The sequence below is a fragment of the Heptranchias perlo genome, chromosome 10 (genome assembly GCF_035084215.1).
Source record: "Heptranchias perlo isolate sHepPer1 chromosome 10, sHepPer1.hap1, whole genome shotgun sequence".
Lineage (NCBI taxonomy): Eukaryota > Metazoa > Chordata > Chondrichthyes > Hexanchiformes > Hexanchidae > Heptranchias > Heptranchias perlo.
Genome location: NC_090334.1, coordinates 19,648,918 through 19,670,247, shown reverse-complemented (window position 1 = coordinate 19,670,247; position 21,330 = coordinate 19,648,918). Strand labels below are relative to the sequence as shown.

The window sequence follows — 21,330 nt, the reverse complement described above, 5'->3', positions numbered from 1 at the left end:
AGGCTGCCCAGTGAGATATAAAACTGAAGTCCAGTTTCAGATGGATGTTAAAGATCCAATTTTTATACTCAGGGCAAGGAGTTCTCCCATTGAACATTCCTCCCTCAACCACACACACACACACACACACACACACACACACACACACACACACACAAGAATGGCTGTTTGTAGCTCCATAGCAGTCATTGCACTTAAAAATTTGATCTGTGTACAAAGTCAGAATTATGAAAATGTTGCAGAAGTGTGAAGCAGGAGACACATCTTGGGACCTGTTCCTTTGTTCTCATTATTACCCTTTCATTATATTTGTGCTGTCTCTACCAGGTGCAAGATGTTGGCTGCATATATTTATTGGAAGACAAGTGTTTATATGTAGGTGCAATTGAGGCTGTAATTCACTGGAGGGATTCTATTGCCATTCAACTACACCAGCTTCCTTGAAGTTTATAATGAGCTATAGCGTCTGACTTTCCCCTGCACCCTTCAGCTCAAAATATTTTTGTCCACAAAGTTGCTGAAAATGCAAACTAATAACGGTGTAGCAAGGTGAACAGGGCAATCAACAGGGTATCTCCTTAACCAATGAGATTAAAGGATTGAGAAATAAACAGAGGAAGGACTGTGAAGGAGGGTGAATTAGAGTGGGTGAATTCAATGTCAAATCAGGTACAGAAAGAGAAATAGAGAGGGAAAGTTACATAGAAACAGTTCTAAAAGCATTAGGCCAGATCTTCCTGTCAATATAACAGTGAGGCTGATGGCGCTCGCTGTTATTTATACATGAATGGTACAGCAACTTCAATGGTGAGAGGGAAAGAAAGATTGGACTAAGAGGAAAAAAGACAAAGGAAAAGTAAGAAAAAAAAATGTAACAATTTAAAATTTGACATTTTTAAAATCTCCTTAAACAATTCACAACCTGAAGAAATGAGACTCCGCACTTATTTTCAGTGCCAGAGAAGTTGATTAGCAGTCATTAACACTTACCGCATCGTTTAAAGGACAATGACACTGTTAATTACCAGCCCTAAATATCTGCGGCAGGTTTAGTTTATATCTACCGCGCAAATACAACAACTTCATGACATACGTTTCATTTCAACGGTGAGGCAGACAGCAGGATGCTGTTTTCGTGAAGTTTATGGTGGAGCGGCGCAACTTGGACAGCAACTTTTGGATATTCGCATTTAACCATGCATCTGTTCCTCGCCTGAAATTGCTGTACCATTCATGCATAAATAACGGCGAGCGCCATTAGCCTCACTGTTAGATTGACAGGAAGATCTGGCCTAATGCGTTTAGAACTGTTACTACGTAACTTGCTGTCAATCATCTATTTTTCCCCTCCATTTGACATGTACTGAATAGAAGTACATTATATTTTAACTTTTTGCTTGCAGTGAAGTTCTTACTTAGAGCATTGTTTGTCACAGATACATGGACTAACCTATATTATCATAGACGTGGCATCAATTGCAGGGACTGTGACTAGTGGCTTCTTCTGTTCCAGTGGCCAAAATTACTCCTCTGTCCTTTCCCTTATTAATATGGCTTTTGTTCCATCATCTCCTGAAGATGTTTACTCATGGGTGTCAGCAGCCATCTTGTACCTCATCCCATTTCTCAAGTGTTCGCCTAGATGGTGTCATTGGGGAGGGGGGCTTACCGTAAAATGAGTGTGTTTTATGTACAGTTTATTTTGTGCAACGCCAGTCCTTGGATCAAACACACAAATTTTGTGCAATAAATTTAATCAACACTGTCCTGCCTATTCCAGGATCAGTTTTTCCATGTGTCAGCACTATCCCGTTATCCCATCTGCTCCAATTGCGTCTCTGTACACCAGCACTGCTGCACCAGCTCCAAGTGTGTCTTCGTGTATTGGGATGGCCCACTTCTCTGCCTCCCCTACTCCAACTGTTCACCACCTGTGTATTAGCACTGCTCCAATTTCTGCCCCCTTTGCTTCAGCTGTCTCACAGTGTATGAGCACCCCCTACTTCTATCCCCCACCGCTACAGCCCTGTAATTGCTAAAGACCATGCATACAGAGACACAGCTGGAGCGGGAGATGCTGGTAAGATTGCATTTGTAATTAAATTGAAAACAAAATATTGAGAGGTTCAATAAGTTGCAACAGTATAACGTTTGTGATAGTAACTAACTGCTAGGATGTGGTGCAGCTAGTGAGATGTAATCCCACAAACAAAGAGTTGCATTTATATAAGTGCATTATCGCATCTCTAAAATGTTTCAAAATGCTTCACACACAATGAATTACTTGTATGAATTACTGTTCTGTAGGCAGGCATTCAGCTGATTGATGCACAGCAAGATCCCACAAACTGCATCAGACATGGGGCGAGCTCCCTGCTGTGCTTTGATTAGTGCCAGAGTTCTTCAACATCCACTTGAACAGATTGGCTGAGGTTTTGTGTCTCATTCAAAGTATGTCATCTCTGACCATGCTCCACTCCTTCAGTTATGCTGAAGTCCAAGTGTTGGGGCTTAAACCCATACCCTTTGGACTCTGAGGCAAGTTTGCTATCAACTGAGCCAAGTTGACTCCTGACACACAAACTTCATCTTGTTCTCGGGATAAGAGTTAGGGTAGCTATACGTGTTTAAGTATCTCTGATATGTTGGAGACAGCTTACATAATCCAGCAGTGACTGTTCAAGTACCTTTTGTAATAGTCTCCATTAAAATGAAATTGCTTTATTCCACTGCTTTATTAAGCCACCTTTAATCTAAATATATCAGAACCTACACTGAGATATGGTTAATAGGAGCTTGATTAAAGACTCACTTGTGGTTTCATAAAGTTATGAGTTATCCTGTCAGCAACTGCAGATATTTATCAAATTTATGGCAGTGACATGGCTTTTGTGTTAAGTGTACGATAATGAGACTCCACATAAATTTCTATATTGAGATTCACAATCTACATTGTGATCCCACAATCTTTAACAGGTTTATTAAAATTATTCCTGTAGGTCAAAATGAGAGTTATTGGTGCTTGGAACTGAGGTTTTATAGCCAGCTATAGGTCTCTGGAATGCTTTATTCCCTTGAAGTATGGGGAATAAAGATACAATTGGTGGAAAATGCATAAAGACATGAAGTTTGCATAAACTTGGTTTATATTCCCTTGAGTTTAGGCAGTTGAGTGGTGATCTAATTGAAGTGCTTAAAGTGATAAAAGGATTCGGTAGGGTAGATAGAGAGAAACAGTTTCCACTGGTGGGGGAATCCAGAACAAGAAGGACTTTAATCTTAAAATTACAGCTAGGTTAGTTAGAAGTGAAATCAGGAAGCCTTTTTTTACACATAGGGTAGTGAAAATCTGGAGCCGCTCTTGCCCCAAAAGGCTGTAGATGTTGGGTTAATTTAAATTTTCAAGACTGGGATTGGTAGATTGTTGTTAGGTAAGGGTATCAAAACGGAGAAAAGGCAAGAAAATGGAGTTGAGGTACAGATCAGGCGTGGACTAATAGAATGGCGGAACAGGCTCGAGGGCCTGAATGGCCTTGTGTTCCTAAGTTTTATTCATATACAGTAGCTAGTACAGTTTTTGAGTCACTAGGATATGAGGCCATGAGGAATATTGGACCTATGTCTAAAAATACCAGATGAGCACAGACCAGAGCGGTTTCTTTCTGGTGTACAAAGAAACCACCTTCTAGAATGTAAAGTGACAATTAAATCCTTTCTAAAGATATAACACTTTGGGTGGGGTGGGGGGGTGTTTGTATGCATGTACACGCTCACAAGCTTACAGCGATTTCAACTACTTTGTACTGGTAAAACTGAAACCTTATAAATTCTAACTAGCTTACTGGCCAGTATATCTGAAAGCAGGCTTTCTATAAACTGTAGAAAAATCCTACCTCAGCCAGCTAAAGTCAATTCAATCCAGTCAAAAGAACTCCACAGAAACACATTGCCTAGAAAGACTTATTGGCAGAAATTTGGCAGCAGGTCAACCCATAGCTGGTGTGCTGAGCATTAAAGTCTGGATCACTGGGGAATGTGATGTGCTTTGATCAGTAACTCTATGTATTAGGAAGTGGTTCGATTTTTGGGAATCTTGTACTTGGAGCTGTGATCTTTAAATTTCTAGATTCAGCAGTATATATAATAGATGCTGTTTGCTAATAATACAAGCAGTTTATGAACCCAAGCTCCTGGCTAATAAGGTGTTGTTTATGTCTCTCATTTCATAAAGTATTGTATATTGATACTGTCATAAATCCATAGAATTGCAATCCTGTACAATATTCATCTGTAGAAACCTAGTTATGATGTACTTATATGCCAAATTTTACATTATCCTTATCAGATTTATTATAGCTTTGTACATTGGGTAGTGTATTAAACAGAGTTCTGATACCTTAAGGGCACATTGTTTGTTTGTCACTGAAAAGAAAAATGCATGGATATAGATTCTATAGCAGTGTAATTTCACTTTTTATATGGTATAAGGTTGGGTATTGGATAATGTCAGCATTGTCATTGGGATTTCAGTTTAGAGAAATGGTGAGTGTTTGAAATTGTCATACTATTTCTTTGATCTCCTGTACAGAAAGTTAAACGTATTTTTAAAAATTTGCCTCAACAGCTTGCTTGTAATTTGGGTCCCAGGAATGCCCAGAAATGCATGTCTTAACCAGGCCTGCAACGTAGTTAGAACATAAATATTTCAATTTCAACTAAGTTTTATTTTAGTTATAACTCTTAAATGATTAGAGATTTTCAATTTATTTCAATATTTAGTTTTTGGTGTGGAATCATGATGGCTTCCTTCTGTATCTGTTGTAAAATGTGTTTCTTGGATTTGATATGGGCCACATGGTTAGCATGGACCATGTAGGAACTCTATATAGTCATACAGAGCCAAAACTATTCTTGAGGTATCTACTTAAAAATACACACCAGTGATCAGATTGCACCCTTCCAAATCTGGGTTGCATTTACATTTTTAGCTCTTGCAACACTAAGATGAAGTGCTAGTAATTAGTTCTACTGGTGATTGAAGTTAATTAGGTACTGTTATACAAGAAAGTTATCGGCGCAGGATGTGACTTTTTTTTGCTCTTCTGTAATGTTACCAGAATGCTAAATATGACCAGTGACAAGACTGCTTCATGCATGGATATTTGTAATGATGTGTAAGTACGAAAAGAAATTGATAGTGATGTGATGAAAAGGAGTGTTTATTAAGAATGCGACCTCTGAATGTGAAAAAGGACAGAGTAAACGTGAGTATGTTTGAACTGTCCTTTTATTTAACTGGTAGTTGTGGCTGTATGGTTTTACTTGGATGCTAGCTTTATTGGTTTGAACAGTAGTCACTACCAGCCATGTAAGCAGAGAAAGAGCCCAAAATTCCTGAAATCTGCTGTAAGCATGTTGCAGATGGGGTGCAGCACTCCCCTTTGCTTCACCGCAGTCTCACAGAAGCATAGCCTGTTGCATGAGTTTGACATTTTTCTCCTCATTCATCCTCCAAGTGAGAGTGCCACATTTGTTCCAAGCATTGGCAGTTTTGTGCTTCAGAACTGAGTTTGATATTATCCAAGCTGCTTTCACTTTAGTCTGCATATTTTAGCAGTGGTAGAACATTTGACTGTTGATCAAAAGGTCTCTATCAAGTGCAGAATGTCCCTTAATTTAAAAGATTCTCTACAGCCATTGGAAAAACTTGGCTTTTCTTTGGCTATGATTGGAGAAAAAGTTAATAATTAAATTTAGCATTTTAACCCAGAATCATTGACTATTTGCTATCATGACCCCTCTGTCCTTGCAAACTATCACCCCATCTCCAACCTCCCTTTCCTCTCCAAAGTCCTTGAACGTGTTGTCACCTCCCAAATCCATGCCCATCTTTCCCGCAACTCCATGTTTGAATCCCTCCAATCAGGTTTCCGCCCCTGCCACAGCACTGAAACGACCCTTATCAAAGTCACAAATGACATCCTATGTGGCTGCGACCGTAGTAAACGATCCCTCCTCATCCTTTCTCGACCTGTCTGCTGCCCTTGACATGGTTGACCAGATCATCTTCCTCCAACACCTCTTCTCCATCGTCCAGATGGGAAGGACTGCCCTCGCCTGATTCTATTCTTACCTATCCAGCTGTAGCCAGAGAATCACCTGCAATAGCTTCTCTTCCCACTCCATCTCCATTACCTCTGGAGTTCCTCAAGGATCTATCCTTAGTGCCCTCCTATTTCTCATCTACATGTTGTCCCTCGGTGATGTCACCTGAAAACACATGATCAGGTTCCACATATATGCTGATGACACCTAGATCTACCTCACTACCACCTCACTCGACCCACTCCACTGTCTCTCATTTGTCTTACTGCTTATCCGACATCCATTACTGGATGAGCAAAAATTTCCTCCAATTAAATATTGGAAAGACCAAAGCCATTGTCTTTGGTCCCCACCACAAACTCCGTTCCCCAGCCACCGACTCCATCCCTCTTCCTGGCCACTGTTTGAGGCTGAACCAGACCGTTCGCAACCTTGGCATCCTATTTGACCCTGAGATAAACTTCCGACCGCATATCCACTCCATCATTAAGACCACCTACTTCCACCTCCATAACATCGCCCATTTCTGACCCTGCTTCAGCTCATCCATGCCTTTGTTACCACCTAGACTCGATTCCAATGCTCTCCTGGCTGGTCTCCCATATTCCACCCTCCATAAACTTGAGCTTATCCAAAACTCTGCTACCCATATCCTAACTCGTAGCAAGGCCAATTCACCCATCACCCCTATGCTCGCTGACCTACATTGGCTCCTGGTCCGGGTTTAAAATTCCGATTTTGAAATTCTCATCCTTGTTTTCAAATCCTTCCATGGCTTTTCCCCTCCCTATTTCTGTAATCTCCTCCAGCCCTACAACTCTTCATGATCTCTGCGCTCCTCCAATTCTTGCCTCATGCGCATCCCCGATTTTAAACGCTCCACCATTGGTGGCCATGCCTTCAGTTGCCTAGGCCCTAAGCTCTGGAATTCCCTCCCTGAACCTCTCCGCCCCTTAAAACTTACCTCTTTGACCAAACTTTTGGTCACCTGTCCTATATGGCTCGGTGTCAAATTTTGTTTGATGACTCTTGTGAAGCGCTTTGGGATGTTTTTACTACATTAAAGGCACTCTATAAATGCAAGTTGTTGTTGTTAATAAGGCAGGAGGATGCCCCATTCCCAGTCATTGACAGCTAGTAGATGTGCAAGTGACAGAGGGTTTGGGTGATGGGTAATGCAGATATTCGGAATCTAACACTTTTTCTCCCCCAACCCTCAAGCTGGAAAAGAAAGAATTTGCATTGGTACAACATGTCTCAGAAATACTACAAAGAGCCTCGAGTACAAGTAATCACTTCAGCTGAATGAGGCAGCCACTTGTCGCACAGCAAAATCTCTCAAACAATGCGGCAAATGACCAGTTAGTCTGTTTTTGGTGGTGCTAATTGAAGAATGGGTTTTTATACCAGGGCATTGAGAGAACTCCCTGGTCTTTATACCATGGGATCTGGAACATCACTGATGCAGGCATACAGGTTATCGGCTTAATGCCTCATCTGTTACAAATTTCAGGACTGCACTCGATATTCTTCAGGTTGGTGTCACTGGTCACTCCCATAAGCAGGCACTGTGTCTCCTATGACCTGGAGCGTAACTTTACTGCCCAATATCTGGTTATATAATAGCATGACCGGCAGGCCATAACAATAAGATGCCTCGTTATGCGTGTACTGGATACCGTGATGTTGCATGTGTCCCGTATGTGTTTTTCCTATCGTCCAAAAGGGAAACAGATGAGCACTTTGGTGAGATGAGGTCAGTTGTAAACTCTGAAACTAGTTTATTTTACACAACATACAGGACTGACCAGAATATAGTTTTCAGTGAAATGCCTATGTTAAAGTGATGTGGAGATGCCTCAAGGCATTCCCACACTCACCTGACGAAGGAGAAAGCCTCCGAAAGCTTGTGATTTTCAAATAAAACAGTTGGACTATAACCTGGTGTTGTAAGATTCCTTACATATGTTAAAGTGTTACACTAATTATACCCTTCCACCAGTGATGGCACTGTAATCTCAGTTTTACATCTCCCAGCTCCTCAGCCTGTACTGTAGAGCAACTCCTATGTTCCAACCAACACCACTACTTTGCTTCCCAAATTGCTGTACCTTTTGCTTATTGAACTATAAATATATAATAAATATATAAAAGTGACATTGTATAACTTCAAAATGGTGACTGAATTACATCTACACGCTCTGGTCCAATTATCTCCTGCTCTCTAACCCTGCTTCACCTGAAGACCTCATTTAGCCTTGATTCCCTGTGTGCCATGCTGTGGGAGGTTGACTAGTAGTTTTATATTTGCAGTCGGCAACTTTCCATCTCACCTGTCGAATAGACAAACTTTTAAAAAGATCACAACTATTAAGAACCAAGCTGAACCTTTTGGGAATAACTGTTCAGTAGTGTTTCTCCTTTCAGGAATGTCAAATTTAGGTGATTGCTGACTGCCTTTATGAAATTTCAAATTGCCTCTCGTGGGATTTTCCAGCCATCCCTCGATTGAAACAAAACATTTTTTAAGCACATATATATTTCATAAAGGCAGTCAGCCATCACCTAAATTTGACGTAGAAAAGATTTTTTACCTCAAATTCAAAAAGGAACAGTCAGTTAAATGCAAACTGAAGCAATCACACAGCATTGATTTAAATTTGAACTACTGTATCTTTTTTTATCAAAATAAGCTTGGCACTGCAGTTGTATTTTTTTAACTGCTTATGTACAGTGATTGGATCAACGACTAACTACAATGAAACAAAAATACTTGATTTTTGTCACACGCTTAGAGGGGAGAGTCTTCCATTGAATCAAGCTGATAACTTGCCCATATTTAGTGCCTCGCCCTGCGGGTGTGGCCAAGATTGGGACCTTGCTGTAGAAGGCTAAGACTTCGCCACCTCTGTCTGGATTGGATTGGAAGCTGGATCTCCAGGATGACCGGACTGTGTCACCAAAATTCCCAAATCACCATTATATAAGAGTGCTTTAAACAAAATGGCCCTGAGTGCAAAGTCGCTCACAATTACTAATTTGGTGATCTTTGAAAGGTGTGCAAAGTAATGGATTTCATGAAATTATTTTCTATTTACAAAGTCAAATAAAAAGAAGCTTCAAAGCACCTGCTGTCAGAATATAATGCCATAATATGAACTCTTGTAGGAATAAAACGGGTGGTCCCCTTCAGTTCCCTACTTGGATAAAGGTAATACTAGGTGTGACGTTAAGCTACACAGACCAGAAGAACCCAGTCCACACTGATTAATCCCAGCCAAGGCCGGTTTTGCGATGCTGCAATTGGCTCCACATCCTTGCATTGAGGAAGGACAAAATGGATGAGAGTTCCTGCTCCTGGTTGTTATTCAGTGACCTCTTTTGGACATGCGTGGACATTAGGAGCTGATTGGGTCAGGCTTGGCTGGGATGCCCTTTGTGGTCAAGTAGCTTGTTGATGCCGGCTATTGAGACTTGCACATGAAGAATGGCCAACTGAATAAATGAAGCGATCCTTTTTTTAAATGTAATGTAAGAGGTAGAATGCTGAAAGTTCTGGGTTGCTGCACAGCTTTAATGTAGTTTGCTAATCATTTTTCAGTATGCCATGAAAGTTTAAATCAGTACTGAATTTGACCAGAATATCTTTTGTAACCTGATCAGATTTCAATGGACTATATTTGCAATTGTTTTTAGCTTCCTTTTGAGTTTTTTTATGTTAAATAAAATCATTTATTTTATCCCCAAATATTTTAGATCGATCCAGGTCTTGAAGCTCAATTAAGCAAGAATAAAGATAAGATTACAGTGGAATCAGAATATCAGGTAGAGTATAAGAATTATGCAGCCCCATGTGGGTCTCCTTGTTTCTTTGCTGTCCCCTAACCACTGATCTGCTTTCAAGTGCTTTAGTTGGTTACTATGGCCCTCTTTTGGTCTGCCCATCCCAATATCAGCAGTCTGAATGCTCCTCCAGACACCTTTACTTCTCTTTTCTGTCTGATTTCACTCAGCTGGCATTTCCCTGCATCATTGGTTTGCTATTTCATCAGAAAGATTAACACAGTTTCTTCAATAGTTCACACGTTATCCAGTGCGTAGATGATCCATACAGATTAGGAAGGTTCTAGGTTCAGTCCCTGGTCTGTGCTGAGTTAGCTAAGATTTTGGCCCAGATTTTGCTAGAGCGGGGCATCTTGCAGCGTGCCCCGTTAGTTAGATTTTTCTCTCTGCCTTCAGCTCGGAAAAATTTTTGCGCCGCAAATTGCTGGAAGTGCAAGCTGATAACGGCGCTGTGAGGGCAACGGGGTACCTGGGATCTTGGTGAACGACGAGACTAACAGTCTACCTCCTTAACCGATAAGATTTAAGGATTGAGAAAGAAACAGAGGAACAAAGGAGAAGGAAATAGGGTGAATTAGAGTCAAATTAGTTACAGAAAGAGAACTGAAGAGAGGGAAAGAAAGACTGGATTAAGAGAATGAGAAAAAAGACAAAGGAAAAGGAAGACAAAAAATTAAATTTAAAAAATCTCTAACAACAACTTGCATTTATATAGCGCCTTTAACATAGTAAAACATCCCAAGGCGCTTCACAGGAGTGTTAACAAACAAAATTTGACACCAGACCACATAAGGAGATATTGGACAGGTGACCAAAAGCTTGGTCAAAGCAGTAGGTTTTAAGGAGCATCTTAAAGGAGGAGAGAGAGGTGGAGAGGTTTAGGGAGGGAGTTCCAGAGCTCTCGGCCCAGGCAGCTGAAGGCATGGCCGCCAATGGTGGAGCGATTAAAAGCAGGGATGCACAAGAGGCCAGAATTGGAGGAGTACAGAGATCTCGAAGGATTGGAGGAGGTTACAGAAATAGCGACGGGTGAGACTATGGGAGGATTTGAAAACAAGGATGAGAATTTTAAAATCGAGGCGGTGCCAGACTGGGAGTCATTGTAGGTTAACTAGCACAAGAGTGATGGGAGAACGGGACTTGTTATGAGTTAGGATACGGGCAGCAGAGTTTTGGATAAGCTCAAGTTTATGGAGGGTGGAAGATGGGAGGCCGGCCAGGAGAGCATTGGAATCGAGTCTAGAGGTAACAAAGGCATGGATGAGGGTTTCAGCAGTAGATGAACTGAAGCAGGGGCAGAGATGGGTGATATTACGGAGGTGGAAGTAGGCGGTCTTGGTGATGGAGTGGATTTGTGGTCGGAAGCTCATCTCAGGGCCAAATAGGATACCAAGGTTGCGAACGGTCTGGTTCAACCTCAAACCGTGGCCAGGGAGAGGGATGGAGTCAGTGGCTAGGGAACGGAGTTTGTTTAGTTGGAGGAAATCTTTGCTTGTCCAATACTGGATATCGGACAAGCACCGTGACAAATCAAAAGCAGTAGAGGAGTTGAGAGGTGGTGATGAAGTAGATGTCATCCGTGTACATGTGGAACTTAACCCCTTTTCAGATGATGTCGCCGAGGGGACCAAGGATAGATCCTTGGGTGATTTCAGAGGTAACTGTGCGGAAGCAGGAAGAAAAACCATTGCAGCTGCTTCTCTGGTTACGAGTGGATAGATAGGAATGGAACCAGGTGAGGGCAGTCCCACCCAGCTGGACGATGGAGGAGAGGTGTTGGAGGAGGATGGTGTGGTCAACCGTGTCAAAGGCTGAAGACGGGTAGAAAAGGATGGGGAGGGATAATTTACCATGGACACAGTCACATAGGATGTCATTTGTGACTTTGATAAGGGCCATTTCAGTGCTGGGGCGGAAACCTGATTGGAGGGATTCAAACGTACGGGAAAGATGGGCAGGGGTTTAGGAGGCGACAAAACATTCAAGGACTTTGGAGAGGAAAGGGAGGTTGGAGAGGGGGCGGTAGTTTGCACAGACAGAGGGGTCAAGCATGGTTTTTTTGAGGAGGGGGGTGATGACGGCATATTTGAAGGGGAGGGGGACAGTACCCGAGGAGAAGGAACCATTAACAATATCAGCTAATGTGGAGGCCAGGAAGGGATGTTGGATGGTCAGCAGTTTGATGGAATAGGGTCGAGGGAGCAGGAGGTGGGTCTTGTGGACAAGATGAGCTTGGAGAGGGCATGAGGGGAGATAGGAGAAAACAAGGGGAAAATGCAAGTTCAGGGCTAGGGCAGGGAAAGTTTGGCTTGGTGGGCTAGGGGAAGGGAGAGAAATGACTGAGCAGATGGCCTCCATCTTAGTAACATAGAAGTCCTTGAGCTCCTAGCACTTGTTGGAGGTGAGGGTGAGGTGAGAGGAGAGGGGTTTAAGAAGATGGTTTGTAATGGAGAAGAGAAGCCGGAGGTTATCTTTGCATTCCAGGATGATCCTGGAATAGTGAGCAGTTTTGGCAGAGGAGAGCAGGACCCGATAGTGCTTTATGTGGTCCAGCCAGATCTGGCGAGGAATGGCTAAACAAGTTGTCCACCATAAACGTTCAAGACAGCGTTGCTTGGACTTAAGGGAGCGGAGATGAGGGCCATACCAGGGGGAATGATCAGGGCGAGAGAGAGTAATCGTTTGAATGGGGACAAGGATAGGTAGAGGTGAGGGTGTGATTAAGCAGATTGGTAGCTTTGGAAATGTCACGGTGAATGGGGGGACAAAGGCTAGACAGTTGGGAATTTGAAAGTGCCGTTGTAAGTGACTTGGAGAGTTTTTTTCCAGGGGCGGACACAGAAGTAAGTGGGGTTGGGAGGGGGATGGTGGTGTGAGTGGAGGGGGACTCGAGGAAGTGATCAGAGATGGCCTTATTGTGATTGACATGATGAGAGTAGAGACACCACGTGAGATTCAAGGTCGAGGGGTGGCTGTGAATATGGGTAGGGGAGTTTACATGGAGGGAGAGATTAAGGGAGGATAGGAAGGCAGTGAACTCAGAGGAGAGGGAGCATGATGAGTTGAAATGAAGGTTGAAGTCACTGAGGATGAGAAGTTGCTCAGTGCAGAGGCTGAGGGAGGAAAGCAGTGAAGATATGTGAGAAACTTGGCTTGGTACTTGGGTGAACGGTAGAGAACAAATTTTTTAAAGGAGAGGTGAGAAGGGTGGAACAAGGTGAAATGCTCAGAGGAGGAGAAGGTGCCAGAGGAGTAGGACTACAGACCAAGGTCTGATTTGGTGACCACCACCGCTACTGCGGCGGTCTGGGCAGGGCAAGTAGCGGTAGATATAGCCAGGCGGGAAGGCTTCATTAACGGGGAAGGCAACATCACCCGGCAGCCAAGTTTCCGTCAAGACCATGATGTTGATGTAATCATCCACAATAAGCTCATGGATGGCATGGGCCTCGTTCACAAGTGAACGGACACTATGGAGGGAGATGTGGCGAGGAGTGATGATAGCTGATCTGCTGGCAGAGTCCACAGGGTCAGCGCTGGGAGGGGTGAATGGGGTGGGAAGGAGATTGGCAAGATTAGCCCTCAGCGGGCACGCTGAGTGAGAAGGTTGGTGTGAGAGTAGGATGGGGCAGTTGGGTTCGCTGCTTGTAAGGAGTTAGCGACGAGTGCCTTGATGGGCCCTTCGGAGAATGCCAAGAGTGGCACAGAGGGAAGCTGTAGGCTTATACAAGAGGGAGTCAAGCCTGGGACAGTGGCAGGACAGCAGGAAGGTCAAGGAGTGCTGAAGGGTTGGGTAGAGATTTCGGAGGGCAGAGTACCCGAGGGGAGAAATGAAAGGGGGCAGGACAACAGGGAAGAGAAGGGGGATGGAAAGGGAAATAGAAGTAATGGGCTCGGGACCAGATTGGCAACCAAAACACACATGCGAATGGACACAAGGAAACTCAAGTTACATAGGTGTGGTTACATAGCAAGATTAAGATAGATAACAAACGGGGAATAGAGAGGAGACAGTAGGAGGGAGTCCAAAGTTAAAGTCAGAGGTAGAAAAACAGGTGCAAAGTTGGAGGTCATGAAATCCAGAAGTGGTGGAGAAATGGGCTTTGGGTCAGGAGAGTGAATTTCTGGCCAGGAACAATAAGGTAGAAAAATCAGTGGGACCAGTCAATAATTTACTGCCTGCAGGAATGAGACTCCACAGTTTCAGTTGTTCCCTTTCTGGGCTGGAGGGATTGATTGGCAATGCAGGAACATAAATCTCGTCGTTGCACTGTTAAGTACCAGCCCTAACTTTCTGCGATGAGTTTAATTCGTGATTGATGTGCAAACGCAACAATTTCTTGAAACCCAAGGGGAGGTTGGCAGCGAGCTGCCGTTTTTGCGAGGCTAATGGCGGAGCATTTACAACTCAGCGTCTCTTCCTCGCCACAAATTGCTGCGTTTTTTACACTGCAGTAACGGGGTGCACATTAAACTCTGTCATTTTAACAACAATATTCTGGCCTATGGTGTTAGGGATCCTACAAATGGTCTTGTGCTGGTGAGTAAAAAATCAGCAAGGATTCTCACTCCTGATTGTTATCCAGATAGTCCTGTTGAGCGTACGCACTTGTGAACAACAGATGATGAGAGGTTACCATTGAGCTCCGTGGTGATGTCTCCCGTAGCCTGCCAGCACAATGTCAAGATTTAGAAATGACTAGTGACCATGTAATAAGCTAGATAAGCACATGAGGGAGAAAAGAATAGGATATGTTGATAGGGTTCGATGAAGAGGGGCTTGTGTGGAGCATAAACGCTGACGTAGACCAGTTGGGCCGAATGGCCTGTTTCTGTGCTGTACGTTCTATGTAATTGATTGAGGTGTTGGAGGACAACTAGTGCCCGTAGAACTGTACCCCAGGAAGGAGGCATTAGCTTCAGGATGGAAAATTACAAGGAAAAGAATTGACAAAGGGAAAGTGTGTACAGCACTAATTTTATAAACTCATGATAGTCTCTTCCGGTGTTGATTACCAGAATATATTCTTTAATATCTCTTCAGTTTTTTTCCCCTTTCCTTAGAAGGTAAGTGGGACTGTTTGGGGTCAAGTTGTTCTGATGATTGACGTTTGGAACTGAGTGTGTCCCCTGGTAGTCTCAGTGAGCTGGTACCTGAGATGGGCAGATCTACAGTACTCCAGGATGCTGTTGATTGACCAACCAAATCTGGTTCATCGATTGGGCCTGGAATGGTGAACCTGAAGATTGGTATTCTTCCCACACAGCTCTAAATAATCCTGCAACACAGTGGATTGGATGATTCCAGCTGGTGAAGCTGCTGGAAGCTCACCAGTGCTCTGTGCTGATAGAAAACTGCACAATTTCAGCTGGTTAAACTCCAAACACATTTTGGAAACCCCAAGCCTTGCCTTCATTCAAACTGGATCTTAAGTTCTCTGGGCTTAAGCAGAGTTGCCCTTACAAGGAGACAATTTGCACTCCATATTAGGCAAAGAAAAACTACTTGTGTGGATTTCCTTGCTGTTTGGTTTGGAGAGTATTAATCATGGTAATGGATTCACCTGGTTCACTAAAAAAAAACAAAGGAGCTGTAGTCCTAAATTTACCCAAGTCATTGATTTCACAGAGAAGTAAGAATTATTTTTTAAAATCCTGGTCCTGTCCCAACAGTAGAGCATTAAAATGACTGGGCAAAGTTTAGCGTACCACAGCACCTCAACGTTTTTTTTTAATTTTCTGATTTAATGCTGTGGCACGAGCTGGTGAACATTCTTATCGCACAAGGGCCAATGCTGTTGTCACTTAACATCCACATCTGTGCACTTTTCAGCAGGAATTGCTGAATTGCAGTCAAAAGCTGGAGCCTTACCTTATTCCCCAGCTTGGACAGGTTAATTCAGCACATACAAAGGATCATCCCCGGAATCTTCCTGGTATCTAGGGCTCAATTCCAGACTGGGTGTTGCACTCGCTGTTTTTTGGTTTTGTTCTCCTTTCTTTTTCTGTTTTACACTATTCCCAGTCTCCACGTTGCTTTTTGCTCCTCCCTGTTTATTATCATTGTCATGGTTCTGTGCAATATGCTCCTTTTGGCTTTTGTTGCTTTCTCCTAACTGCTATAATGCACCACCCACAATTATATGATAGTTTAGTATGACTGTGGCGGTGAGGAAGGAAAGGGAAATGCTCTGTGGAGGACTTATACTGCTGGGATTGACTGACGTTTGCACAATGATTAATGTTAGACCACCATGAGCCATAGGATTGATTATAGTGACCTTTATGTCACCTGTTAACCATGAGAAGGATTTGACCCTTCCATTGGTAACTCTCATTCTGCCTAATTCTTTGTAAGCCAAGTGACGTGCACTGTGCAACAGGAGTGAACTCCCGTGGCATTTTCCACTGAAGTTTGGAACATTTCGTTTTTACAGGAGAAGCTAAGGTTCTCTGACTTGCAGCTAGAAATAATTTTTTTTAAAACTCAAGCTCATTAAATCATAAAATTTCTGCTTGGATTTAGCAGTAAAAATTTGTCTAGTGTATTATAAAATAGTTATGTCCATATTATACATTTCATATCTTCAAAGGCAAATTCTGATTTGGGGGTCAAAAAATAAGGTGCTAATGCGTTATTTATGATCTAAACTTCTGTGACGAGGATTGGAAAGTTTTAAATTTGGCACGCTTTGACTGCTGTTGTAACTGTAGGATGAAGAGACTCCTTTCTGGCTGTGCCACTGCTCTGTACAGACTTTGAGGTGGACAGTTGTTATTGGCTTGGTGTATTCAGTGAGAGCAACTGAAAGCAATGAGACTTGTCTGAATGTGACCATCGTAAGTGATGCTGTCGTAAGACTCTATACAACTACACTTTCTTTATCTGTGAAGCCAGTGGGGAGTGGGGTTGGAGGATGAGATAAAAGAAGATCTTCAAATGTAAAAGTATTGACTTTTATGTTTAAAATCACTTTTCAAGTATATAAGATTGAAATAAGGAATTGATAAAGAGGGAGAAAATTGAATATGAGAGTAAACTAGCAAGAAATATAAAAACAGATTGTAAGAGTTTCTACAAGCATGTAAAAAGGAAGAGATTAGTGAAAATAAATGTGGGTCCTTTAGAGACCGGAGAAATTATAGTGGAAAATAAGGAAATGGCAGAGACATTAAATATTTTGTATCTGTCTTCACAGCAGAAAGCACAAAAAACAATAGTGGGGAACCAAGGGTCTATATGAGTGTGAGGAACTTGAAGTAATTAAGATTAGTAAAGAAAAAGTACTGGAGAACTTAATGGGACCAAAAACCTGACATCCTGGGGTTCGAAAAGAAGTGGCTGCAGAGATAGTGGATGCATTGGTTTTGATCTTCCAGAATTTCCTAAATTCCAGAACAGTGCCCATGGATTGGAAAGTTGCAAATGTAACCCCACTATTCAAGACCCAGGTCATTTTCGGGTTGGCAGGTTGTAGCTAGTGGGGCGCCACAAGGATTAGTGCTTGGGCCTCGGCTATTTACAATATATATCAATGACTAAGATGAGCGGACCGAGTGTAATGTATCCAAGTTTGCTGACAATGCTAGGTGGGAAAGTAAGGAGGAGGACGTCGCAAAGAGGCTGCAAAGGGAAATATACAGGTTAAGAGAGTGGGCAAGAAGGTGGCAGATGGAGTATAATGTGGGAAATGTGAGGTTATTCACTTTGGTGGGAAGAATAGAAGAACAGAATATTTTTTAAAAGATGAGAGGCTAAGAAATGTTGGTAGTCAGAGAGATTTGGGTGTCCTTGTACACGAATCACTGAAATTTAACATGCAGGTACAGCAAGCAATTAGGAAGGCAAATGGTATGTTGGCCTTTATTGCAAGGGGGTAGGAGTATAAGAGTAAGGAGGTCTTGCTATTATATAGGGCTTGTGAGACCACACCTGGAGTACTGTGTACAGTTTTGATCTCCTTACCTAAGAAAGGATATACTTGCATTAGAGGGGCTGCAACAAAGGTTCACTAGATTGATTCCTGGGATGAGAGGGTTGTTCTATGAGGAGAGATTGAGTAGAATGGGCCTATATTCTCTGGAGTTGGAAGAATGAGAGGTGATCTCATTGAAATGTATAAAATTCTTGGGCTTGACAGGGTAGATGCTGAGAGGCTGTTTCCCCTGGCGGGAGAGTCTAGAACTAGGGGTCATAGTCTCAAGATAAGGGGTCAGCCATTTAGGACCGAGATGAGGAAAGATTTCTTCACTGAGGTTTGTGAATCGTTGGAATTCTTTACCCCAGAGGGCTGTGGATGCTCAGATCAATGGATATTTGGACACTAAAGGAATCGAGGGATATGGGGATCGGGCGGGAAAGTGGAGTTGAGGTAGATCATCAGCCATGATCTTATTGAAGGGCTCGAAGGGCCGTATGGTCAACACCTGCTCCTATTTCTTATGTTCTAATGTATAAGCAATCTAAAATATATATATATTTATATATATATTTTTATTTATATAAACATGCAGCAAAACCAAAATAACCAGTTGCAGATAAATAACTAACACATCACAGAGAAGTCAAATCATTTAACAAGAAAATTGTTGTAACGTGTACAGTGTAAACATTTAATTCAAATGTACTCCTTAAACTATAACCTGTGACTCCATCTGCAGGATGTTGGTTCATTGATGATTAGGATACAAAATTTATGCTACTATTAGTGGTATTTAAGTTACATTTGGCTGGATCTCGAGCAGAGACCCAACACCCTTATAAAGGCTACTATGAGAATGCTGGATGGGTTAGCATTTTTGCGTACGTAAAGCATTCCCAAAATCTTGATCCCTATGAAAGGATTTTTCTGCTCTCCAGAAAATCTTTGGAATCTTTCCTTGTATACAGTCAGATCCCTTCTGTACGGAGGGGACAGACATTTTCATTGTTGAGGTTTGGAATACTGCACTGGGGACCAAGTGGTGCTTCAGCTGAAACATTGCCCTGCCATGTCTGAGACTTGAGTTCAAATTCAGCCCAAACTAACAGGATAAAAGTCACCCCTCTCTGCAGGCTGTAAAGGTGCTAGGTCTCAAATGGAACACAAGTTCCAAGTGGACATGAGCATAAAACTGCCCTTCATTCAGCGTTGATTGGCTATTTATAATTTTAAATGGAGTTCTCTGTTCTCCATAGTGGAACTTTTGGACTGGGATAGCAAGTTTTTGAAAGTAGAAGGCTTGACAGTTTGTTATAGTGATAGTTCTGATAATCTGGTGGGAAAGAAGGAATATAGTACTGATTTCTGCAGCATACCATCTTGTCCTATTGCTCTTTCACTAAATCCTGTTACTGTACAGAAGGCACAAAATTATGCTGTTTATCTGATCGGTTTGAGGAATACCCTTGTTCGGACAGGTGAATAATTTGAGTGTTTTACTACATTACAAATATTAATTCAGGATAGGAACTGATGTGCAGCATGATGAATTAATTATTCATATTGCACACGGGAGGTGCCGCTGGAGTGGATGTGATGTTTTGAATAAGTGGTTTCCCACTTTTAAAGCAGTGCAGCTCACAAAGCTCTTTGCTGAGGGCTGCCTTGCTCAAGGGCACTTTCACAAGTGCTGCCATACACTGCTCCATTAGAGCAGGGGAGCCTCTGGGATTTCCCAAACACTAAGCTCCTGACTGCAGCTGTGTGATTGTGAGAAATTACCACTTACAGAAAGGCCTGGTATTTCCCCACAAAAGGGAGGGAGAGAGAAGACAGACATTCCCATTTGCTTCTTAACAGCCTACTATAGAGTGACAAGAGAGCAGGCCTCCAGCTTAAATTAATGTCTGACATATTCTCTGTTAGAGGGAATAAGTGCAGAATAGGAGAAAAATAAATTACTTGGGAAGGGAGGAGAAAAATTCTTTCTGCACGGAAGTGTTTTACTCTCCTCTGAGGTCTTCCTTTCTTGTTCCTGGTGCCAGGATTTAGCACTGTTCCTTCTTTTTCCCTTGCATTCCAGTGAGAGAAAACACCAGGAGATGCTATTGGAAAGCAAGTATTACAGAGTGTCCATAGCACAAGTGAGAGCTCAATAACAACAGCATCTTTCTCCTAATAGACTTCCCTTGCTTTCGCTCACTGAAGAGCAAGAAGAGGGAAGTGTTGAATCCTAGCACATCAACATCCCATAGCAAAAACAGACATTAACAGAAACACATGCAACAGCATCTCTGCAGGGAAAGAGGAAGCATTGACATCTAGAATACTACATTGTAACTACAAAGAGGTGGTAATAAGTGTTGAATGCTTTTGTGGGGGGAGAGAGGGGCGAGTCTTTGGCATCTGTAAAATGTGATGTCCTTCAAACCACTGAATTACTGCCATTTACATTATCCCATAGATGTTCAGTGGCCTATATGCTTTCCTTTCGGTTTGTGCGAGAACATAATGAATTGGCTATGTTTATGTGAGACAGTGAGAATGTACAACTCTTCCTTTTTAAAAACAGAAACTGCAAGAGCGTAACTTTGATGACTGGGTAAACATCCGAGGACCACGTCCCTGGGAAGATTCTAAAACTTACCAAGAGCAGCTTCGGAAGACTTAAAATGCAAACGATACTCAATATTAACTTTAATTTACTGATTCGTATACATGTACATCTGGTCACTGGATATTTAGCTGAGCTGATGGGTTTTCTGAAAAATGTGAAAATTGAACATTGTTTGTATTTTTGTATTAATTTAATAACGATGGGAACTTTATTGAAACATTGTAATTTAAAATGGCAGATCAGAGAATGTGAAAGAGGATCTCCTGATTATATTGCAAATCTGTCCCAATATATGAAATAGGTTTGGTTTTTGGTTTTTTAAAATAAAATGTCTTTAGAAGGTTTCATTAACAGTGCAAAGTGAGTTTTGTATGTCTTTATTTCCCCATTAAGTACTAGTACACTTCTCTCAAGCAGCAGCCTTCCTCTGTTTCCTAGCAACCAGTTCCAGTAGCTCTAAATTAACATGGCACTGGACCTGTGCAAGATGCTTCTTCTTGTGAGCTTGTTCATGTCGGCTTTCATTATAGAGCCTAGGAACCAAGCAATGTGTCTGTTTCCTGCTTTCGTATAATTGTCCCTATAATTGCACATCCCTAGAGATTCTCTCAATACCTTTTGAGGAATTTTCACTCAATAGACAGAACCCTTACTTGAACTTGGTTTATTCAGTTAACAGTTTGTTAAAGCAGATCCCCAGAGAAAAACTTTGTCTTTTTATTAAGTATCCCCCTTCAGTTTATTCACCAGCCCAAAGAAACACAAATAAGGTATCCTTGATGCTATTCATTAAATTAAATATTAGATGGATGAGCCCATCCTCATTTTGCCCCTCTCTTTCAA

At 42.2% G+C, this 21,330-nt stretch overlaps 1 protein-coding gene across 1 annotated transcript in view; it reads left to right on the top strand.

Moving 5' to 3' along the window:
• cox16 (cytochrome c oxidase assembly factor COX16) overlaps positions 1-20,847 on the top strand; it is a 48,769-nt gene extending 27,922 nt beyond the window's left edge. Inside the window, exons 3-4 of the mRNA XM_067990981.1 lie at positions 9,862-9,930; positions 20,443-20,847. Coding sequence (XP_067847082.1) covers positions 9,862-9,930; positions 20,443-20,541 — 168 coding nt within the window. The 3' untranslated portion in view covers positions 20,542-20,847. The remainder of the gene's footprint in view (positions 1-9,861; positions 9,931-20,442) is intronic.
• Positions 20,848-21,330: the final 483 nt, after the last annotated feature.